The following is a 22,532-nucleotide window of genomic DNA, read 5'->3' on the forward strand; positions in this document are numbered from 1 at the left end:
CAGTTTTTAATACTAAGAGATGTTCAAGAATAGGAATGACATTTCTATAAGAAAAAAAAATGTAGAATTCTATGGTATTTCATCTTATTAAATGCAGCCAGAGTCATTAGCAAACATAGCAGCTGAGTGTTTTCTTGCCATGTATCTCCGATAGACACCTGCTTGAAAAGGAAGCATTCAGCTCACCTGGCATTTTCTAATGCAGGTATCCCATAGACAGGCATACTTGATATAGGACCTTTCACCAGGGTGGTGGCATAGTGGCTTAACCAGGCTCAGGAGCTACAGAAGGGGCATCTAGGTTTCTCGCTTTTCTCTGCTAATTGCTGCTTGTGGACTTTGAAAAGCATGCTCCGTCTTCTCCGCCCTTGTCATGTTCGCCCATGAAATGGGAATATCACAAGCTGCCTTGCACAGACCCTCGCTTGGGGTGCAGTATGCAGATGGCAGCCATTCTTATTTTGTAAGCACAGCTAATCCCGGCTGTCTCCTTACGTTATTTGAACGTTTTCTATTCTAACTGTCCTGCCTACCTGCAGACCCTTTTAAGCCCAGTCTGTTTGTTCCAACGTCTTACTTGGTTTACCCTGAGTAATTGACTTCTTGCTTTCCATCCGGCTATGTTTTCTCACTGGGATTGAAGAGTTTGACAGAGGTAATCTTTCTTTTGGGAAATGTTTACCTGGACAGTTGTACGCTTTAGAAACTAGCCCTACACTTTAAAAGGCCTGCCATTAGTGAAGTATATCATAAAGATACAAACACGTTTCATAGGTCTAAAATATTGTGTACTTTGCTTCAAGTGTTAAGAGAAGTGCATTGTGGGTCGGTGACATGGCTCAGTGGCTAAAGGTAACTGCTGTTAAGCCTGACCACCCAAGCACTGGGGGGGCGGGGGGAACTCAGGCAGATGGATTCCTGGATCCCTAGAGCCTATTGGACAACCAGTCAAACTGTGGCGCTCCAGTTACAGTGGGGACTCTCTCAAAAATGAGGTGCAGAGCAATCAAAGAGGACACCCACATCAGCCTCTGTCCTCCATATTCACACACATACACACACACACACACACACACACACACACGCCCACAAACTTGTACAATGCATGCCCTCCCAGTCACTCTTTATATTTTTGTTTTCAACATATCCTGTTGTAAAAAGCATTACTATTTACTATTGGTCTATCTTTTATTAAAGCTGCTGTTAGTCCTAAACAGCTGTATACCCAAATCACCACACAGAGACTGGGGTTTATTTAGTTAACCTAGAACACAATGCTGGGGGCAATAGTTACTCCATCCTAAACCTCCAAGCCCTCAGAGTTTCCTGACATTTAGATTCACCCATTATACTTGCTTTTTGTGAAATCTTAGGTCCGGTTCATTCTCCACATCATTCCAAGACCTCTGCTCCTGCCTCAGCTCTCCCAGCCTCTGCCTTCCCTCCTCCTCTGCCTCCCACACCCACCTGTCCTCTGGCTCCTCCCTCTCTTCCTGCTTCCTTTCCATTGCTCACCATTGTGGCTGGTTGTTTTATTTTGGCATGTTTACACAAAGTTGAGACAGGTGATGCTTAGAATAGGTATCATAATGCAATGTCCAGATTAAAACCAGAGAGTTGGGGAGAGAAATCAGCATTTGAATGATCAAGGGTAAAGTGTATATATTCCAAAAGAACATTATACCAATGATATCCTGACTGCAGTTTCCCTTCCCTCCCCTCCTTCCAGTCCCTGCCACCCCAAACCCCCAGATCCACTCCTTCTCTCTTTCTCTTCAGAAAAGAACAAGTCTCCCAGAGATAGCCACTGAACGCAGCATAACAAGATATAATAAGACCAGGCACAAACCCTCATATCAACTCTACTGGATGAGGCAACCCAGTAGGAGGAAAAGGGTCCAAAGATGAGGCAAAAGAGTCTGAAAAGAGAGAGGCATCCCTACTCCCACTCTCCCACTGTTAGGAGCCCCACAGAAATACAAAGCTACACAACCACAGCATGTATGCAGAGGGTCTGTGCAGACCCATGCAGGCTCCGTGACTGCCGCTTCAGTCTCTGTGAACCCCTATGAGCCCTGCTTAGCTGCTTCTGTGGCCATGTTCTCCTGGGGTTCTTGCCGCTTCTGGCTCCTGCAGTTCTTCCTCCACATCTCCTTTGGGATTCCCCAAGTTCCAAGGGAAGGGACCCTCCTTACACTCTTAATTTACAAAAGAATATTGTAAGGAAAATTTTAGAAAAGGCGGAAAGATATTTATAAAAAGACAGTGATGTCAATGCTGTTTATAAAACAAAACCAAGAGTGACCTAATTGTCTATAAATAAGGGATTAAAGGATCTCCACATAGTATGTCATGCAGCTGCTGGAACTGATGATATATTTATTGGTGCAGGAATAACATGTGTGTCCATGTGTAGAATTCTACAATGATACCAAAATTGGTCTTTACTCTTTATACTGTTCTGTTTCTTCAAACTACTTTAATAGGATTTTACATTTGTAATATAAAGTAAATCTAGTCCGGTGGGGATAGACTTAAGAGAGACCTTCTTTTTTGGTATGGCTCTTAGAAGAATTGTTTTCTGGTGATATGGTCAGAAGGCACATGGCAGACTTGTGAATGGACTTTTTCATTAGCCCTAGAATCACTTTTAAGGATAGCCTTTCAGATTAAGCCATCTACCTATTATTACCACCACGGTAGTAATACCCAGAGTTACTAGGCTTACATAGGCAGTGTGGAATCTCTTGAGTGTGAGCACAGTATGCTTCCAGAATCAAAATCAGAAGAAGTGCTGTCTCCAAATGCATTGATTCACAGTAAAGTGACCAGTTACAGCGCTAGCTAAATATATGAATGCTGACGCAATAATATCCAATGCATGTATTGGCAAAAGGATAGCATTGCCTTTTCTATGGGTGAAGAGCACACACTAATGCCTTCTCTTTTTCCACAGGCCTTTTATCTTTTGGAGTTAAAGAGTCTGCTTGGGTGAATAAATTCTTCACAGCTATTAATATCCTGGTGCTTCTCTTTGTCATGGTGGCTGGGTTTGTGAAAGGAAATGTGGCCAACTGGAAGATCAGTGAAGAGTTTCTCAAAAACATATCAGCAAGTTCCAGGTAAAATATTGAGTCCCTCTGGAATCCCGCCCACCCTCCCCTTCCTCCATCTGCCCTCTCCACTCTCATTGTGTTACATTTGGGAGAACATGCAAGTTCTCTGTAGAGCAAGAGTTCTCAGTCGTGTTGGTGCTGAGACCTTTCTGGAGAATGTTTTTGGACGCAGGTCCCCTTCCCAGGCTTCCCATCCTAAGGTAGGGGTGTACTTCCAGCTGAGCCACTAGGTAAAGTTCTGCAGCCACTGGCTCCCAACCTCAGCCTCCAGGGCAGATCTAACCACTGGAAGAGCGTCACCTCTGCTCACCAACACCTCACCACCTCTAAGTAACTATGGATACTTTTGATTCTTGCTGTAGTTTCTCCTTTGGGACTATCATTTTCATCTCATGCTTTCAGGCTTTTAAGAATTTTGGAAGCCTGGCATGATGGCATGAGCCTTTAATCCCAGCACTTGGGAGGCAGAGGCAGAGGCAGAGGCAGAGGCAGGTCTATGCAGATGAGCACGGTGGTACACACAGGAGGCCAAGGCAAAAGGCTGGATTGATACAAGTTTAAGAGTAGCCTGAACTGTATTGCCAAGTTCCAGGCTAATGTGGATTCAGTGAGACCCACCCCTACCCCTCTCTCTGTCTCTTTCACACACACACACACACACACTTTGTTCTGGGCTTTCTGTATTTGCTTTTGAGTATTCTGTAATTGGATGTTAGTGTCATAGGGGGTCATTGTGAGGGAGTCTACCATAGTCTCCAGAACAAAATGACAGAATAAAGTTTTAGTTCTATATACCTTAGCTTCAAAGAGCAAATGAGCAGCAACAGTCTGCCAAGGATGCAATTTGAGAGAAATCAGCAGAAGGTGCGGTTTCCATGAAGTGGCTGAGTGTGTCTGTCCTTTTCTTCAGAGAACTACCTTCTGAAAATGGAACGAGCCTCTACGGGGCTGGTGGCTTTATGCCCTATGGCTTCACTGGGACATTGGCTGGTGCTGCAACTTGCTTTTATGCCTTTGTGGGCTTTGACTGCATTGCAACAACTGGTAAGGGCAGTGTCTTTTCGACAGTTAGAAGCAAAGAGTACCATAGCGGTGGCCATGGGTACAGCAGAGGATGGAGGAAAGAGGATGAGATATGGGGTGGGAACGATATTAATTCCTGATCCCCCTGCAGCCCCTGCTGCATATTCTACAAAAGCCGCTTGGTGAAACTCTCAGAGAGTTGGTTTCTGTGCTGTAAAGAGCAGCACCTAGCCCTGAGAGTATTATGAGGCTCGGCTAAGAAACACATCTGGATTTTTAACCATTTAACTCAAATTTCTGTCCCCTCCAGATGGTTATCATCTTAAATTGTCTTTTCACTCAGCGGGCAAATTATTATACCAACTCTTCCAACTCTTTCGTTCTATCCCAAATGACAAAATCCTCATCCCAGAGTCTTTCTAGTTTCCATTTGCATAGCCTTACAATTGACTGTGTTTGGAGAGCTTCAAATGTCAACTCTGTAAGAAAGCTATTTTGATTTTTTTAATAGAATCTAAAGTTTCATGTAAATATATGAAATCAGTTTATTTGAAGCCTTCCAGTTCAAAAGCTTACAGAATACCAGTGCAGCTGTTTTCCAAATGACATCAAGTGCGATTCTAGACCTCAACATTTAAGAGTGCTCATGGGTCTTTTTAACCCCCTTTCTACAAGCAGGAAACTGATTTGTATATTTTATTCTTCTCTTCTCCCTCTCACTGTTAGGTCATTTTTGTTAAGCAAAGTATCCTGAAGAAGAGAACGGAAATTTTATGTGAAATAGATAGAACCGCTAAGAAAGCAGAATAGGACAAAAAAAAAAAAAAAAACAGAATAGAATGGACACAGGGGTGGGGCAGGGGATGGCTCTGACCCACAGGGAGTTCCTCACCTGTTTAATTCATTACTAACCATGCAAATCTTCTGTCTGTATTTCCTTAGGTGAAGAGGTCCGGAATCCCCAAAAAGCTATTCCCATTGGAATAGTAACATCCTTACTTGTTTGCTTTATGGCCTATTTTGGCGTTTCTGCAGCTTTAACACTTATGATGCCTTACTACCTCCTGGATGAGAAAAGCCCACTTCCTGTTGCATTTGAATATGTTGGGTGGGGTCCTGCCAAATATGTGGTCGCTGCAGGCTCTCTCTGCGCCTTGTCAACAAGGTACCTTGCACTGCCCTTAGGATTGGGGCTCCTAAAGATCTTGCGAAGTGTAGTCAGTGTCTTCAAGTTTGCTTTTGCGAGTTGTAAGGATAGTTCAGTGGTAGAAGGCTTGACTAGCATTCCGGAGGCCCTGGGTCAACGCCCTAGCCACCGCTACCACAAGATTGATTTTGTACATTCTAAAAATATCCTAACATGAGGAACACATTATACAGCTATGCACTCAATGAACAATTTGCCCAGAATTCCTGTCTAAAAGTCTTGAATGATTACAAAAAACATGACCATCATCAACTAAGTCAGTTTATTTTTTCCAAGAGAATATTTGTATTAGCTTCAATAGTAATATGCACAGCACCAGGACACACAAATATCTGTGTCACACATAATCACATATTATCTTAGACATCTTTGGGATGGTCATGCTACTGGTATCAGTATTGCTTGCATTGTTTCAGTCAGTCTGAGGCTACACAGACTTTACACGTTGGACGATTCTCCATGAAGCAGGAGTGTGTCTGGGGCTAGTAACTGTATGCTCTGTAGTTTTGAAATGTAAAAGTCCTTTTGTGACAAAGCTGATCCTTTTTACTTTTGGTGCTGACCAGAATGGATTCTTTCAGGAGACAGAAGTTAACATTCTGAAATTACCAGTAGAAATTCTTTATTTATATAAAAAGACCAGAAAATTTGAATGTCAAATGTTCAAATTTTCAGTAGCTACTTATTTAATATGTCACAGCTCGTGTCTGAGGTTTCCAGAGCATCTCGTACATCTAGCTAACATATCCGAAGCAAAACATTTCATTCATGCCACACTTCATAGCAGAATGCTCTCACAAAGAGAAAAGCTTTTGTGGGTTTTTTGTTTTTTTTTTTTTTTTTTTTTTTTTTTTTGCTTGAGCATTCCTTTTTTTAAATTAAAAATAACTTTCAAAAATCTGAAACTAGAAATTTTTTTCAATATAATCTGTCAATGTGGCTTTTTTTTCCTTTCAAAAGTATTTTTAGTTTCTAGTCTCGATAATACTAAGTGAGTTTAAGAATTACTTATTTGGGTTTCTAAGTTATCTGCTATTAATGAGGTTCGTTATGAAGAATTTTGAATAGTTTGAAGCCCGAACTGTAAAGAGAGTGTGCCACCATGAACTTCGAAGGAGTGAAAAGATCCCCCTGTGGCTACATCAACTATGGCTGTGTCGCATGCCACTGTGGTTGGCCCTTACACATATATAATATGAATTTTGGAAACTTTTCAGCTATGCTGTCAACTTTGGGGAAAAAAGTTCCTCAGATTACTGTGTTGAGTTAGCATTGCACAGAGACCAACAGCTACATTGGTCTAGAGATGTTCAACTTAGTTTTTTTTCCATTTGTATAAGGATATCATATCACACCGTATTAAATATGTATGGTCTTATCTATGTAGGTTTGATGACAGAAACTAATAAAGTATTCTCTAAGCAATGGGGGGGAAAAGATTTAAAAAATGGATGTTTTTGGAGATAAGGTCTTGCTGTGTAGCCACAATTGGCCTCGTACTCTCTGTGAAGTCTAGGCTAGGCCTAAACATTTAGCAACCATCTGTATCAGCTTCTCAATAATAAGGTTTCAGACATGAGCCACCATGCTCGCCCCTTCCCGTAGATTTTTTAAATCCAATATTATACAACTGAATCATACATGGAATGACACAAGCAATAAGCATAAATAATTCAGTTTATGTTAAGCAAAAATTGTACATTGAGCCTCACTGTTACTAACATTTAATTGTAGCTCCTTCTATATACTAAACCTATGGTATGTTCAAATTTTTAAAACATTCTTTACCTTGATAATTTTGATGCTTAGAACTGTTGCGTATATCAATGATCAAGCTATAGGGTGCAAAATCATGGTAATGTGAGCATATATCATCACAGTATAAATGGGTTGCTTACTGTGACGTAAAACTGATTAATCTTTTTAATTACTTGTTAATTTGGGAATTTTGTTCTCTGAATTATTAACACTAAGACATTTTAGTGGTTGATACCTCACTTAATTTTGCACAGTCTACTTTTAATTCAGTAACAATCATAGATAGAAACGAATGACTCACAATGATGTTTTTAGTCTTATAATTTAGTTGGGCAAATCTCTGCAAGAGTACAGAGCAACACAATGGCCATGACTGGCAGGTGGGTTTGAATGCCCAGTCATGGTACAACTTAAGACTGTGCGAGTCCTTGGTCACAGCTGCCATGCTGGGTGTCATACAATCACTGTGTTTCTATTCTGGGTGTGATCTTGCATGAATGTGTTTGCCATACTGCATGTCTTTGCTTTTTACTCAGTCTTCTTGGATCCATTTTCCCAATGCCTCGTGTAATCTATGCTATGGCGGAGGATGGGTTGCTTTTCAAATGTCTAGCTCAAATCAATTCCAAAACGAAGACACCACTAATTGCTACTTTGTCGTCGGGTGCAGTGGCAGGTGAGAGGGTTGACTTTTACTATGAAAAGGGGGCTCGTTTCCATCAAGAACTCTGGAAAGTGTAGACAGGTGGTTTTCTGTTTTTATAAAGGTCAATAACTGTGGCTTTCCTGTTCCGATTTCTTTGTGTACCTATATGTACCCTTGTAGAGTAATACTCAACTCACGCTGGATTATGAATTTTTCTGTTCTAGTCTTCTGGGTTCTATGTTCCCTTTACCCCGCATTCTGTTTGCCATGGCCCGGGATGGCTTACTGTTTAGATTTCTTGCAAGAGTGAGTAAGAGGCAGTCACCCGTTGCTGCCACGTTGACTGCGGGGGTCATTGCTGGTAAGCTCTATAAACACAGGTTTCTCCGCCATTGGACTAAAACATGCTGTGCACATGCATGGACTTTCAAAGGGCCTGCATGCTGTGCATGTAAGTTAAAGACAAAATAATGAATAAATTAGTGTATGAGTGTTGGGATTAACATCTTACGATTATGGTGATGGTGAAACACTGAAATTCATTCTTAACTAATCATTGGGGATTCTACTATTTTACTACTTAACCATATGGGCATGTAACAAATGTGCAAAGCATTGTTAATGATTCTCCATAATGTACTAGGTAGTACTCTCCTAATTGACGAATAAGCACATAAAATTATAGTTTGGGCACAGAAAAAGATCTAAATTGGATAATTGCCTAATTTTGGAAGTACTAATTTTAAAAAAACGATTGTGGGATTTTTGAAAAAGCTAAACTTTATCAGTTTTTAATCTCATGTTAAAAAAAAAAAAGGAAAGAAAGAAATGCCAAGATAGTCAGAAGTTGTTCATTGTCCTCACTGCCCAGAGTGTGGTGGGTTGCCCTACGGATTTAGACTTGCATCCTCTCAGCCCAGATTCAGGACCTAGTTATCTTTCAGTAGTGTGGACATGTAGGTTTTGCTCCTAGAATCCAGATTGCCTACATTTTGGCAAGCCATGATATCCATGTAAACGACCTCTGGCCAGATTCTTAACATCATGCAGAAATTTCCAGGGATGGTGTAAGCAGAGAGACTAGTCCTAAGGGCCCTGACTCGGAGCAGGAGAAAGACTGCATGTAGCAAGCTTTACAGCTGTATGAAGTGGAACACTCTCAGGAGTAGCTGTTCAAATAAAAAGTCTGACTTTGCTGAGACTCTGTAAAGTGCTGGGAAGTTGGGATCAAGAATGTTTTATTCCATATCCAGCTGGTTTTTCTTTCAGGCCAGGAAGTATTTGTCTAAGTAGTTTCACCTGGCAGACATCTTCTACATCTGCCCCTCGAGACATATGTTGGAAGGTCGAATCACTTCTTCTCAGGCTTAAATTTTTGCCCCCATAAAAATGAAGATATTTTTTCTAGGTTAGTGATCCTCAACTTGTGGGTGGCAACCCCACAGGGGTCACATGCCAGATCTCCTGCATATTTACATTATGATTCATACCAGCTGCAAAATTAGATTTATGGAAGTAGCAATGAAATGATTTCATGGTTGGGGTCATCACAGCGTGAGGAGCCGTATTAAAGAACAGCAGCATTAGAAGGTTGAGAACCACTGTTCGAGGTAATCTGAAGTCCATTGTGAAATGGTTCTCATAATGCTAAAGATAAGCCATGTCATAACTACTTCCTCATAAAGCAAAAATCTTTCCCATTAGTAACTCTACTTTGAATCTAAAATTTTAAAGGTAATTTAACTTCCCCTCTATTTAGGAAGAAAGTAGCTTAGCAGTCCAATAAGACAGTGAAGATAATAATTTAAAGTGTCATTATAATAGAAGACTACTTTCTAAAGTATTATATTTTATATTTTACATTCTCACACCCAAGTTTGAACTTTTGTAACTTAGATGAAAGCTAAGATGAGTGATGTTTATGTGGCTACCTGTGGTCATCACAAGCATGTTAAAAGTGTAATAATCTATTACATAAGTGTGTTAGTAATGACGTGCTTCCAGAGGGAGGCACGTGGTGCAGATTTGGACAGAAGATGAGATACCAAGGGGCTGGAGGGACAGGAAAGCTCTGCGGGTGTCTAACCACTGCAGCCTTCTTAAGCCAATCTGTCTGCAAGACAGGAATAATCCTAGCAAGGCAGATCTTAGGAAGTTGCTCGATTTGGTAAAAATAAGGAAATAAATAAATAGTCAAGTACTGTCCATGTTATGTAACTAAAAATTCTATGCCACCTAGCATCACTGACTTGAAGATAAAGGGAGCTCATAGAATATAAACTTGTAAAGAGGTGTAGGGCACCATATGAATTGAACGTACTGTCATCTGTTTATGGAGGTAAATTCAGCTAATATGCAGGTATTTTCACTCTTCAACACTGTTGGGATTTTGTGTGCAGGATCATAAGCTGACCTCTCACATCTAGTCAGTCTTCCAGAATGTGTGGCTCTCGTTAGATTAGAGCAGAGTTTACGCTACTTTGAAAATATAACTTTATTGAAAATGGGTTTTATTTTGTACAGGCTATTTGAAGTGTTTTGAGTTGTAAATGACTTGATATAGATGGAATTTAAAGTGATTATGTAACTTATATACAGAAAACTAAACTTTTCTTATGATTTAAAAGGCAGTTTCTGGCAGTTCCTAGCAGTGTTTGTTTACTTTTCAAGACCTCAAAAGACCGTATTCTGTCATATAATATTTTTTCACTCTTGGTCAAGCCAAGTAGTTGTAAATAATCAAAGTCAGTGTATTTAGTGTTTCCTAAAGAGCAGAGGGCCTTGAAATCTTAGTGTTAGCAATCTATATGTCTCAGAGAACAGCTTCTGCTGTTGTGATGTTGACTTGTCATTTGTATCAGAACAGAAGAGACAGTTATCCCTGACTGCATGAACAAATGTAAGAAATATCATCAAAGGCCTTTGGTTTTACCTTTCTTGTCTGTTTCCCGATAGCTTTGATGGCATTTCTTTTTGACCTGAAAGCTCTTGTGGACATGATGTCTATTGGCACCCTTATGGCCTACTCTCTGGTCGCAGCCTGTGTGCTTATACTCAGGTGAGTCTCTTGTTTCTGAAGGGTGTGTGACAGGTGGGGTACAGGAAGTAGAGATATTAAGGACTACAAAGAGCCAGCAGTTTCACCAAAGTGGGGGGCCAGGCCATTAAAAGCAGTAACTTGGCCTCCAGCAAAGAAGCAAGTATAATTTGACCCTTACCAACCGCTTGGCCCAGTCAAGCAGTATACTAAACATGTGTGGCGATATATCAACAGGTTGTAGTTTTAGAACTGTAACAGACTGACAAAGAGAACCCTATTCTTAGCTACTGTATGATACAGTCTTTGTTATGTTAGCAATATATTGTAAATATTTTTCCAAGTCAATAAATGTATATCTATCAAATATATGCGTAGCAAATATTTCATTACCAAAAATGTGTGATAAAGACTTTATCAAAGAAACACCAACAAGTAGTTGCGAAGGATGCTCACAAAAAGGTAGATCAACCGGAGGGATGAACACATAGCTGAGTTGAGTATCAATAGGAGAAGTATGTACAGATCATACATATGTATATACCAATAGGAGAATGTAAATGAAGGTACACTTATTCGTTGGCTTCTTCTACAGTAAAAACTGAGATTTTTGGTAGGATAGATATTCTAATTTTAAGATTCAAAGCCATAGCATTTAAATATGTTTCAACAGCACTATAAATTTACATTAAGTATGCCCACGTGCCAGGATGGACTTGTCCCAAAATGCTAAAAATATTTAATGGTGCTGTTGGATGGTTGTTACTTCCTTCTGAGTTCCTTTTGGCATTTTCGTAAGTGAACATACTTCTTTACGTGGAAGGAAAGCATTTCTGGTATAAGCAAGGGCCGTAGGTACTAGGAAGTGAGGCAGGTAATAGACTGATGAGCTGTGGAGGGATGGGGCAAGTGATGGAGGAAACCGGTGCCTGGAGGTAGTTAGGTGTGTGAGTAGCTATGTGAGCTTCTCTGGGTGAGGCTGGATAAATCAGGCTGGCAATAAGGAAAAGTGGCCAGAGGGACTGACCAGGATGCAGCCTTTGAATCCCAAGCCCAAGCAGCTCTGTGCTCCACAGCTGGTGGCTGCTTCTGTACTGTTCTCAGGAATCACAATTCCATTGGGCACTGGGGGCTTCAGATACCATCCTATTGGCCCGAACTGCTTTCACCTTTACTTTTAACTTGATTTTGTTCAGCTACTGTACAGGTTTCTAATTAAATAGCAAAGAGAGGGAATCCAGAGCTGCTGTGGGTGTTTTATGGAAGAGGTCTGTAGCCTGGTTCAGCATACTGTGGGTTGGGGTGTCATCTGACTACACATGCTGTGACTTTGTAAAGTATCTAACCAAAGAGTTTAAGGTAATAGTTTCATTTCATGAGATGAAAGACACCAACCAATATTTATTTGGGGATAGGTACCAACCTGGCTTGTGTTATGAGCAGCCCAAATACACCTCTGAGAAAGAAATGCTGGAGCCATGTAACACCGCAGCTTCGAAAAGTGAGTCCCAGGTCACCATGCTACAAGGACGGGGTTTCAGCTTAAGAACCGTCTTCAGCCCCTCTGCTCTTCCCACTCGCCAGTCGGCTTCCCTCGTGAGCTTCCTGGTGGGGTTCCTGGGTAAGTCTTCGCTGCAGATGTTAAAAGGCCCAACAGATGTGGGTGTGCAGAACCAGTGTACGTGGAAGGAAAAGGACAAGGCCCTACATTGCCCTGGGATATGTTGGTGGTTTGAGCTGTGAAATTTGTGCCTACAGAGATACTGGTAGCTGGGGTTGGGTTCCATCTACAGTGTAGGAAGATTTAAGAACTGGGAAAGATGGCTCTGTGGGTAAAGCATGTGCTGTATACATGTGAGGCTCTGAGTTAAGGTCTCCAAGACTCTTGTGAAGCTAGATGAGGAAATGCGTGCCTGTAATGCCAACGTGGTTGTGGCAAGATGGGAGGTAGAAAGAGAATGCCCTAGTAACTTGCATGCCACCCAGCTTTCTGTATGCAGTGACAAATAAGAGATACTGCTTCAGGTAAGGTGGAAGGTGGTGACCAACATCCAGGGTCCTTTGGAGCTCCACATACGGACCATGGTGCACATTTCCCCACGGTCACACAGGTACACACAAAAGCAGGGAATCCCTGCAGTAAGAGTAGCAGAATTACAAACTGGCACATTTTATTAGCATAGGGGGCTCCCTGTCTTAAAGAATGAGGCCAAGTAAGAGAACTGGAACCCAGCGGCATTTTGGAAGCAATGTATGAAAGATATGTTTGCTCAGCTCAAGTTGCCTAATCATCTGTATGTTTAGTGACCACCACTGGGTGTTTTTTCCATGCCGAGCCCTGTTCTGGGTACCTGGGGTAGTGAGGTAGGCTGTCTTTGCTCTTGAGGTTTGTACTGTGAGCTTACGGCAGACTAGGGAAGAACAATTCTCTGAGAGTGAGTCAGAGGGGATTATATTGCATGCTTAATGATCAGAAGAAGCCTGCCATCATTGCCTGGAATACAGAAAAAGATTCAGATCGTGTGAGATTATTTGTTTTCATTAACAAATAATCTTTATCTTAGCTCAGCATAGACAAAGTTGTCATTTGTCATTTGAAAAAAAAAATGGAATCTGTACACCACCAAAACCATCCTATCCGTATAGTCTGCAGATAGGAAATGAGGACCCCTGGCCACATGACAGACAAAGCGAGATGTTGGGGTCAAATGGGGAGGTTGCCTTCTAAGAACATGAACATGCACACATGTACATGATCTTCCGATGGGTTAAAGTGGACTCTTTTTCAGTGAAAAAAGAAGTGAGGGGTCTGTGTGGCAAAGTAGATTACAAAGAACTTGGTATTTCACAAGGATAGACTATAGAACTGAGAAGCAGGAGGGAAGATTATGCGCTGACTCTGCCGTGTGTCCCCACCACTACAGCCTTTCTCATCTTGGGCTTGAGTGTTCTAACCACATACGGAATCAAGGCTATCAACAGACTGGAATCCTGGAGCCTGGCTCTTCTTGCCCTGTTTCTTGTCCTCTGCACCGCCATCATTCTGACCATTTGGAGGCAGCCACAGAATCAGCAAAAAGTAGCCTTTATGGTATGTGAAATAATAGCTAGAAATCCTAACTGTTATGTACACTTCCTCTGTATGACACCCTGTGTTTGTTTCATTTGTCTGAACAAAATCAAGCACTGAACAAGAGTGTCAAGGTTCTTAATGAGCTCCTTTTAATGAACTCCTCTTAGTCTCAGCTGTCTTATCTCTCTTCTCAAAAACTTGAATATCCATACATACATGCATGCATACATACATTCATGCTTACATATATACAGTGAAAAGGTTTTGTGTTCTGTGAACAGAGAACATACAGTGAACAGTCTATAGTATAAGAAGATGATTTATGACATTCTGGGTTTAATCCCAAGCACTGAAAATTAAAATAAAATAATAGAAATGAAGGAAAATAATTCGAGGATTTTACTTCCAGAACTTTGGAGCCCTCTTGTGAGGATTTATTCCCACCAAGCTCTTCCTTCGGGAAGTTAAATTGTCCTGCCCCACTGGAGCTAGGAGTAGGCTTGAGTGTGGGCAGCACTTCCTAAAAGGGTCCCCCAGGATGCTCTATGTACCCAGAGTTCCAGAGGCCCTTCCTGTTGATGGCCAAATGAGACCAGTAACCTCTGCGTTTTACTTGATACCTAAGCCCTGTGGTATCTTGATGGTAATGTTCATGTGCTACTGTTTCCTTCAGCTTCAGCAAGTAATGCGAACAGTGATTTTCCTTCATTAGTCTCTACAGGAACGATGTTTATCCAGGATGTCCTTTTTATGAGGCTGTAAACCGAGCGACACGGCGTGACTATATGTCCGCTATTGGCAGTGCCTGGAGATAACTTGGAGAGTATGCTCGCACAGTAACACTGTGTTCAAAGGCTGTTTCTTTCCGTAGGTCCCGTTCCTACCGTTTCTCCCGGCCTTCAGCATCCTGGTCAACATTTACTTGATGGTCCAGTTGAGTGCAGACACCTGGGTCCGATTCAGCATCTGGATGGTCTTTGGTAGGTCTAGCCATGATTTACACTTTCTGGACTTCAAATCAACGTGCTTTGTGGGCTGTGGATACAGCAGTGTGCCTCTTCCTTCCTTCCTAAAACTAAGAGCCCTGTTAATTTCCTTCCATTCTGACTTCATGGAACATCTCCGCATTTACTTTCTGTATGTTTTCAGATCCCTTTTCTTTATTTTTTCTCTCCTTTCTTCATTTCTTTCTGTAGAGGATTCAACCCTACAGACATGCTATCTCAGGCCTCTACCCCTAGGCCACATCTCCAGCTCTTCAGATGCTGTTTTTATTTCAAATCTCTCAGTAACCCTGGAGTTCACGGAGATTTTATTTTCTTTAAGTTATGAATGAGAAAATGAAGCCCTCAAAAAGTCACTCTAAAAGCTGGGCACAGTGGCACAAAACTGGAATCCCAACACTAAGGGAGGCAGAGGAAGGCAGATCTCTATGAGTTCAAGGCCAGCCTGGTCTACAAAGCGAGTCCAGGACAACCAAAGCTACACAGAAAAACCCTGTCTCAAAAAAACAAAACAAACAGACAAACTCTTAGTCACCTGGCTTTGTAAAAATGAATGAAAGCATGGGAAAATACGTATTTATAAGTAATTATCGTCTAAGGACGTTTAAAACACTGCCTCCTTCACCCCACAGTGGGCATGGCTATTGACATTTTGTGCTCAGGCCTTAGGTGTCCCATTTGACAGTAACAGGTAGAAGAATGTCCATGTCCATTGGGAACACAGGGCCTGCTTTCCAGACTACCTTACCATCACTCCAATAAGCACCTTCCAGGGTTTCCTGTGTAACGTGAGCCTCTGCCTCCCCCATCTTTCTGCTTAAAGTCAATCTGTTGAGTTTTAAGAGCGTAAGTAGAAAATTTCCACATGACTGTTATCTGAAAATACTTGTTGAGAGAAAAATGTTTTCTGTGGGGTTGGAGTGTCACAAATGAAGAGGTGCTTTCCATCTAGACAGGGGATCTGGGCAACATCTTATTTTCACATTCTGTTGTTTTCTTTTACGGGTTTTTACGTTTTTATTTAAATATATTTTAAACTGAAATATAAGTATATTACTTTCCCTCCTCCGTTTTCTCCCTCTATTTCCATCTGGGTACCTGCCTCTAACCCCTCCTAGGCCTCGTAGAGATACTCTCAAGCTGATAGCCTCTAGAATTACAACGAATAACAGCTGGAAGAAGGAGAGTTAGCCTCTCCCAGGGCTGAGCCCCCTATGGGTGGCCCTGGGCAGCATGGTCAGCCCTGAAACCGTGTCCACATGGATAACAAGAGCAGACTCAGCAGGTTTTATTCATATATTGCGTATACACTTTTTATTTATATATTGCGTATGAACTTTTCTAAGGTTCCGCAGAAACAAAGGGGGACACTTACTGCATTAAATTGCCCACATTAAAACATTTCCTAACACGCTGATATGCCTTCTCTCCCCAAAGGCTTTCTGATTTATTTCGCTTATGGCATTAGACACAGCTTGGAGGGTAACCCCAAGGATGAAGACGATGATGAAGATGTTTATTCGGACAACATCAACGCAGCAACAGAAGAAAAATCCGCCGTGCAAGCAAGTGACGATCACCAAAGAAACCTCAGCTTACCTTTCATATTTCATGAAAAGACAAGTGAATGCTGATGATGGCTCACAGTCTGACCACACATATCTTCTAATGAGTAGACTATGGCAGGGCGTCACCATCGTGCTGGGCTGTGGTTTGCTGCAGGCATGGTCCACCTAACTTATGCTTCCTCCTCCGGACAGTTTCTCTTCAGATGGTGAATCATGTGTACGGGGAAACTGACTGAGCGCACTCCTCAGTGATGGGTAGCCCCAGAGTAATGTGTCCGTGTGCGTTCATGTATGTCTGGGAACGTGAGTGTTAAATGTCGTCAGTTTTTACTACTATGTGACATTATTCCAGTGCTGTAAATAGTGGCATATACTGCACATACTAATTCACAGTATATTGCTGAATAGAGATGTATTCTGTGTGTGTCCTATGTGCTTGGGGAAATAGCAGTGGTCTTTTTTTTTCTTACTGGGTACATGATTGTCAATTTGGGCATCCTGAAAATGCTGCCACCTGTCATGATGTTTAACGGCGGTGAGGGATGGGGGGGGAAGGATGAGCCTTTTCTGTAAATTATAACGCCATGTTTTCTTCACCTACTTGCTGAGACAGTTTTCTAAAACAGCCAGGAGAATGTCTGTTTCCTCTTCATTGCAGCATGAAGAGACAGTCTGTGACACCAGACAGCCACTCCTATTTTGGAGATCCTTAGTCGTTAAATAGAATACTTCCATCCTGCTGTAAGTGACATGCCTCCCCTAACCCCCCAGCCCTGTCAAGGGCTCCAGACAGGTACTATAGCCTCCTTGGGACCCCTGAAGAGCAGAGGTGTAGGCAGGTGCTTGGATAGCTTTCCCGTCTTTAAAGGTGACTGAAGACAGTAGAAGCCCCCATAGCACACACTTGGTCAAATGGTTCAGGCTGTTTTCCATTACTTAATACCTGATCACAGCTCAGCACCTGTCACGTCATCAAGCACAGAGCTCACCCTTTTGCTCCTGATATTTTCTCTGATCTGGATGAAAATGGACGTGGTAGCAAATTCTCCCTTTACAGTATACAAAAAAGAAAAAGACAGGGGGTATAGGAAAATACCCTTACTTTAGTGTCACAAGGCATTTGGGCCCAGGTTAAGGATTTTATACCTAATTTATCTCTGATGGCTTTTTTAAGAAATGTTTAGAGATCCTCACCCCATCCTCCATCCCGTAATTTAGCACTCTTTTTGTTTCTTCAACACAGGGTAGCCCTGAAACTCAATCAGTAGACCAGGCTAACCTTGCACTCACAGAGAGCCATTGGCCTCTGCCTCCCAAGTGCTGGGACTAAAGGAATGCATCACCTCTGCCTGCCCATTTAGCACTTTTCATTTAATTTGCTTTTGAAAGGCCACACTAAGCCTATTTACAATAAATCATCAATTACTTTCAGAATTTGAAACTTCGAGCTAAAAAACCTAACTGAAAAAAAAACACAGTGACCTTTGTATATGATTAAATAAACATTTATAGGTAAGATTCTCTGACTGCTACACTTCATAGAGTTCTCTGATAGTATAAATCTCCAATCCTTCTTATTCCTTATGAATTAATTTTGTATAGATGATTAAATGGCTTATTAGATAAATCTAAGAGCTAGATGCTTACGCAGGTATGGCACTCTCAGGAGACAATGTGTTACCAAGAATGCTAATTGCCCTGCATAATCCATTTATTTTGGAAAATTACCATTTTCTTGTCGTTCTCCTAAGAGGTCGATTATTTTACTGGTGCTGTTTAAAAGCAAGCTGCAGTCCTCTTGGTGTAAACAGCTGTTTATTGTGATTAACTATCAGATAAGCAGGCAAAGGTCCCGGGTACTTGGCTGTCAGCAGTGCAACCCTGACCCAGACATGCTGAGATTTCCAGGGCGCACGTGATAAAGTCTGAAGGCTAGACACCCTTTCCAGCTGCTTGCTTCACTGTGGAGGAGGAGTGGGTCCATAGGATGGGAAGGACTGTAGGCTTGATCAGGGATTCTTGCAGTCATTAGGGGCTGCTCAGAGAGAGAATCAGGGATGAGCCCCGGGACAGGTTATGCAATCACAAGTGGTCAGCATGAAACACATGTACATACAAGTAACACTAGATGGACTCAATGGGTTACATATACATACATACATACATAAGTACACACACACACACACAGAGAAAATACAGAGAGAGACACACGCCAACACATATGTAGCAATAATAGAGAAGAGGTTATGGATTGGATAGGGAGTGGGGGGACTGAAGGTGAGATGGGAGGGTAGAAATTATCGGGATACTAAACTCATCAAAAACAGTTCTCCAAAAAAATTTATTTAAAAAAATCCTCGCCGTTATAGCAGTGCCCTTCCCACGGGAAACGTGAGCTGTTCCATATGTGAATCCCTGACTTTCTTTCTATAACAAAAACAGATTCGTTTGGATTATGTAAGGCAACTAGAATTAACGTGCCCACTGTGTTCAGTTAATAACAGAGTCTAGTTCAAAATGCTCACACCAAAACATGTTGGAAGCATGAATGTCTGTGAAGAGAGGTTTTGTTGGTGACCATGCTCTTTTTTTTTTTTCTTTTTTCTGTGAAGACCCAAAAGGACAAGCATGTCTCCATGTATATAATGTTTCTAAACACATTGACATATGTATGTGTGATGTATATTTGTGTGTTTGTTTGGGGGCAGGGTTGCTATCACTGTGTAAGTAAGTTGGGCTTATGATGAGCTTTGGATATGATATTGTTACCTAGATAAAAACCCAATTGATATGGAGAGAGATTATTGTTTTATATTGATAGATAATTTAGATTTTAAGCTGTTTTAAAATATACAATTTTATATATATGTTTTCTATTAGATTCTCTAAGACATATTTATCATGTCTCTAGTATGAAGTCACTAGACTCTGGCATGCTATGACAGGTGCTTTGGAACCTGAATGAAAAATGGAATAGGGGTAGGGACCTCGAGCTGTTCTTGTTTACTTGTTTCTGTAACACTGTTTCCGACACACCAGTCCCTGGGTGAGTTTTGCCAGTGAACGCCAGCATTGCTGGCTTGTTGCCAGCCGTCTGCCCTCCTACCACTTGAGTTCATTACACTTTGAACAAAATGTCCTATTCTGTTTGTTTTGTTTTGTTTTTAGGATCACCAAAATATTTTGTATAGATTCAACTAGCCAGTAAATGCCCCAGAATCTGTTCATCAGGCTGAGCAAAAGCCGCTTGGATGACGATTTCCCCTTAAGAACGGTGTTGTTGGTATTTTTAGTGAGATTGTCTCAGAGCAGCACCTTAACTTCATACTCTTTACAAAAGAGAATGAGCTGTGAGTTAGCACGTAAAGTTCAAGCCACCTGTATATTTAAAAGGGTAGTTATGAAAACTCACGTTTAGAAACTCCTGAGAAAAACTTATTAGAACCTCTGAGATATACTCAAATATCTTTATCTTTTTCCTTCATGATAAAAATGTAAATAAAACTAATGAAAATATTATAAATATATATATATATCAACATTAATATGTAAAATCAACATTGAAACTAATGTTGGTGGGTTAACTTTGGTAGTACTAACTACAATTGATTTAAAAATCCCAGCTTCTGAATTGTCTTCTACAGAATAAAAGATTGTTTAATTTTAATTTTTATAAAGCTTTTCTTTTAGCCAGAATTTTTCCCAAGTCCTCAGCGCTTATAGGTAGCCATTTAAAATGTTTTCTAATAAAAGACTGTCAGAATTGTTACTAAATTGTTTTATAAGTGTGAACACAGCACAGGTGAAGAAATGCAACGCCATACAGTGCTAAGGATTTGGAAGGAATGCCTGCACTTTACCTTCTCCCTTCTTATATCAGGAGGGAGGGAAGGGGAGAGAGAGAGAGGTGACTGTGTAAGATAAAAATTGGTGTGTATCCCAGACTTGCCACCCAGATGATGAAGTCACACTACAATACAATACTGGCTTTTGCTTCCTTGCAACGCTGCTAGGGATTTCTCCAGATACACTTGAAGTGATAGTCCCCAAAATACAATCTCAACAGCACTTTTGATGATCTGGATTTAGAGTGTTCATCGTGGCGGATTCACATTCACAGTGTGCAGGGTTTGGGGCTGGTGAGATAAGTGGCGTTAACTGTCCTTTTTGCTAATAGCAAAATAGTGCCTTTGGCAGAGAAGTGCCTCCTCTGTACATTTTCTGTTTTACATATCGAGGAAAAGTACTGAAATTCATGTAGCAACAATAATGCCAGTAAAGGTCATCGTAGAAATAGATGTGAAAAAAAAAGAAAGGCTGCTAGACTTTGTTGTTTAGCTGAGATTTTGTTTTTCTTATATACTTATATTTAAAGAATTCAAGGTAGCTTTGTGGATTTTGAGAGGCCTGCTACTACCATTGTATTGCTGGTGTAGGTGTCGGCATTTATAGTTTTCATGATTGTTTATAGCTACACAGTTTGGTCTTACTGGCTTCAAATGTATTCTTTTATGGCATGACTTGATTTTAAAACTACAGGCCAGGAGCTCTGTACCTGTCTGTTCTTGCCCGTGGCCGAAGCCATTGCCACTGTCTCCGAGCTCTAGGCAGACTTTCTGACCACTGACAGCCCCAGAGACACTGCTCAGGACCCCAATTTGATGACACAGCCAGGCTGCCTGCAGTACGTAGGTGTCTATTGTTAGACTGTGATGGTGTCTTAGGTAGGAGGTAGGGTAGGAAGTAAAGGAATTCTAATGATCATAAGGTCATCTGGGATCCTCCACTCCAGTTCCAAATCTCTCGTGAGTGTGCTAAGACGAATAAGGACCAAGGAATATCTGTGACCTGTGGAGGGAGTGGCCATGTCTTGGAAACTGGCATGGTAGGGCCTGGCCTGCTGTATTTCCTGCAGGTACACAGCCTCAAGGGGAGAAACACATGGCCGAGACTCTTCTGGTAAAGAGTCTTGTATTGCCAGCAGGGTAGCCTTGTGTGCCCACGCCGAATTGACAGGTCCCTCTCTGTTCTTGTCCACTAGCAGTGCCAAATTGTTTTATGGCTTTGTGTTGTTATTGTTACATTTAATAGCAGTTGTGCATACAGAGGCCTAAAACCATCCAGAATGTCTATTTCTGCAAACCCTACAAGTACCCTATTGTAAGTACTTGTGCAAATGTAAAGATATGTTGTTTAGTAGCTAATTTTGCTATTTTTAATGATAATTGGTGTTCCTTTTTACATATAAAGTTGGACTCTTTTTTTAGAATTTATAATAAAAACTGTTGCTGCTTTAACTGTTGTAATATATACTTTATAATGTAACCATATCTTTTTAAATAAACCTTAATATGACTTATAACAATTTAGTATGTGTGTGTATCACACAAAACAAAAGCACGCTTTTCATACTCACTTAAATTTTGGGAACTTTTGTTTGTCTTTGTTTTCCAAATTTAAGGGCCTTTAAGGCCCTTAAACAATGCAGTCTACTTTATTATCATTTTATTATACTCAAAGGTTCACCACTGTGGCTGCCAACTCTTATGAGATAGAGAAACATTCACAAAAACTTAGTCCTGATGACACATAATGAAAACAATAAGCTGTTCTTGAAGCATGCCACCCCAAAATCCAATGCCTGAGGTTACCATTCAACTCCCATTACACGGACCAGTCACTTTGACATTGATCTTCAGGAAGCTCCTCAGTGTCTGGCCATCACTAGCAAAATATTTGATAAGGGGCTGTGGAAATAGCTTGGTGAGTAAGAGCACGTCTGTGAAAAAAGGAGGGCCTAAGTTCAAATTTCCAGCACCACTGCAAAAGCTAGATTCGGCCACGTGATCCTATAATCCCGGAGCTGGAGGTAGTGTTCTGGGTGGAGATAGGCATGTCCTCAGATGTCACTGATTAGCCAAAATGGCAATCTTGGGGTTCCATGAAATACTACCTCAAAAACAAGGTGGCAAGAGAGAGGAAATCGCTCATCTTCATCTGGCCTTTAAATGCATGTGCTTGTACACAATACATGCACATTCATACAAAGTACATGATAGGAAAAGAGTCGTTTTGGCCCATGGTCTCCGAGGTTTCAATC

The 22,532-nt window shown here is 41.2% G+C and overlaps 1 protein-coding gene across 2 annotated transcripts in view; it reads left to right on the forward strand.

The window, feature by feature from the left end:
- Positions 1–21,797, forward strand: part of Slc7a2 (solute carrier family 7 member 2) — a 58,118-nt gene extending 36,321 nt beyond the window's left edge. The window contains exons 4-12 of one of the 2 annotated variants that reach the window (XM_021627111.2): positions 2,957–3,122; positions 4,027–4,160; positions 5,082–5,304; positions 7,641–7,780; positions 10,706–10,808; positions 12,203–12,408; positions 13,712–13,878; positions 14,732–14,840; positions 16,302–21,797. In XM_021627111.2, the coding sequence (XP_021482786.1) occupies positions 2,957–3,122; positions 4,027–4,160; positions 5,082–5,304; positions 7,641–7,780; positions 10,706–10,808; positions 12,203–12,408; positions 13,712–13,878; positions 14,732–14,840; positions 16,302–16,498 (1,445 nt within the window). In that variant the 3' untranslated portion in view covers positions 16,499–21,797. Of the gene's footprint in view, positions 1–2,956; positions 3,123–4,026; positions 4,161–5,081; positions 5,305–7,640; positions 7,781–7,974; positions 8,112–10,705; positions 10,809–12,202; positions 12,409–13,711; positions 13,879–14,731; positions 14,841–16,301 lie in introns of both variants that reach the window. The other variant, XM_021627113.2, reaches the window with a different exon arrangement.
- The last annotated feature ends 735 nt before the right edge of the window (positions 21,798–22,532 follow it).

Source organism: Meriones unguiculatus, chromosome 4, assembly GCF_030254825.1.
Source record: "Meriones unguiculatus strain TT.TT164.6M chromosome 4, Bangor_MerUng_6.1, whole genome shotgun sequence".
NCBI classification, from domain to species: domain Eukaryota; kingdom Metazoa; phylum Chordata; class Mammalia; order Rodentia; family Muridae; genus Meriones; species Meriones unguiculatus.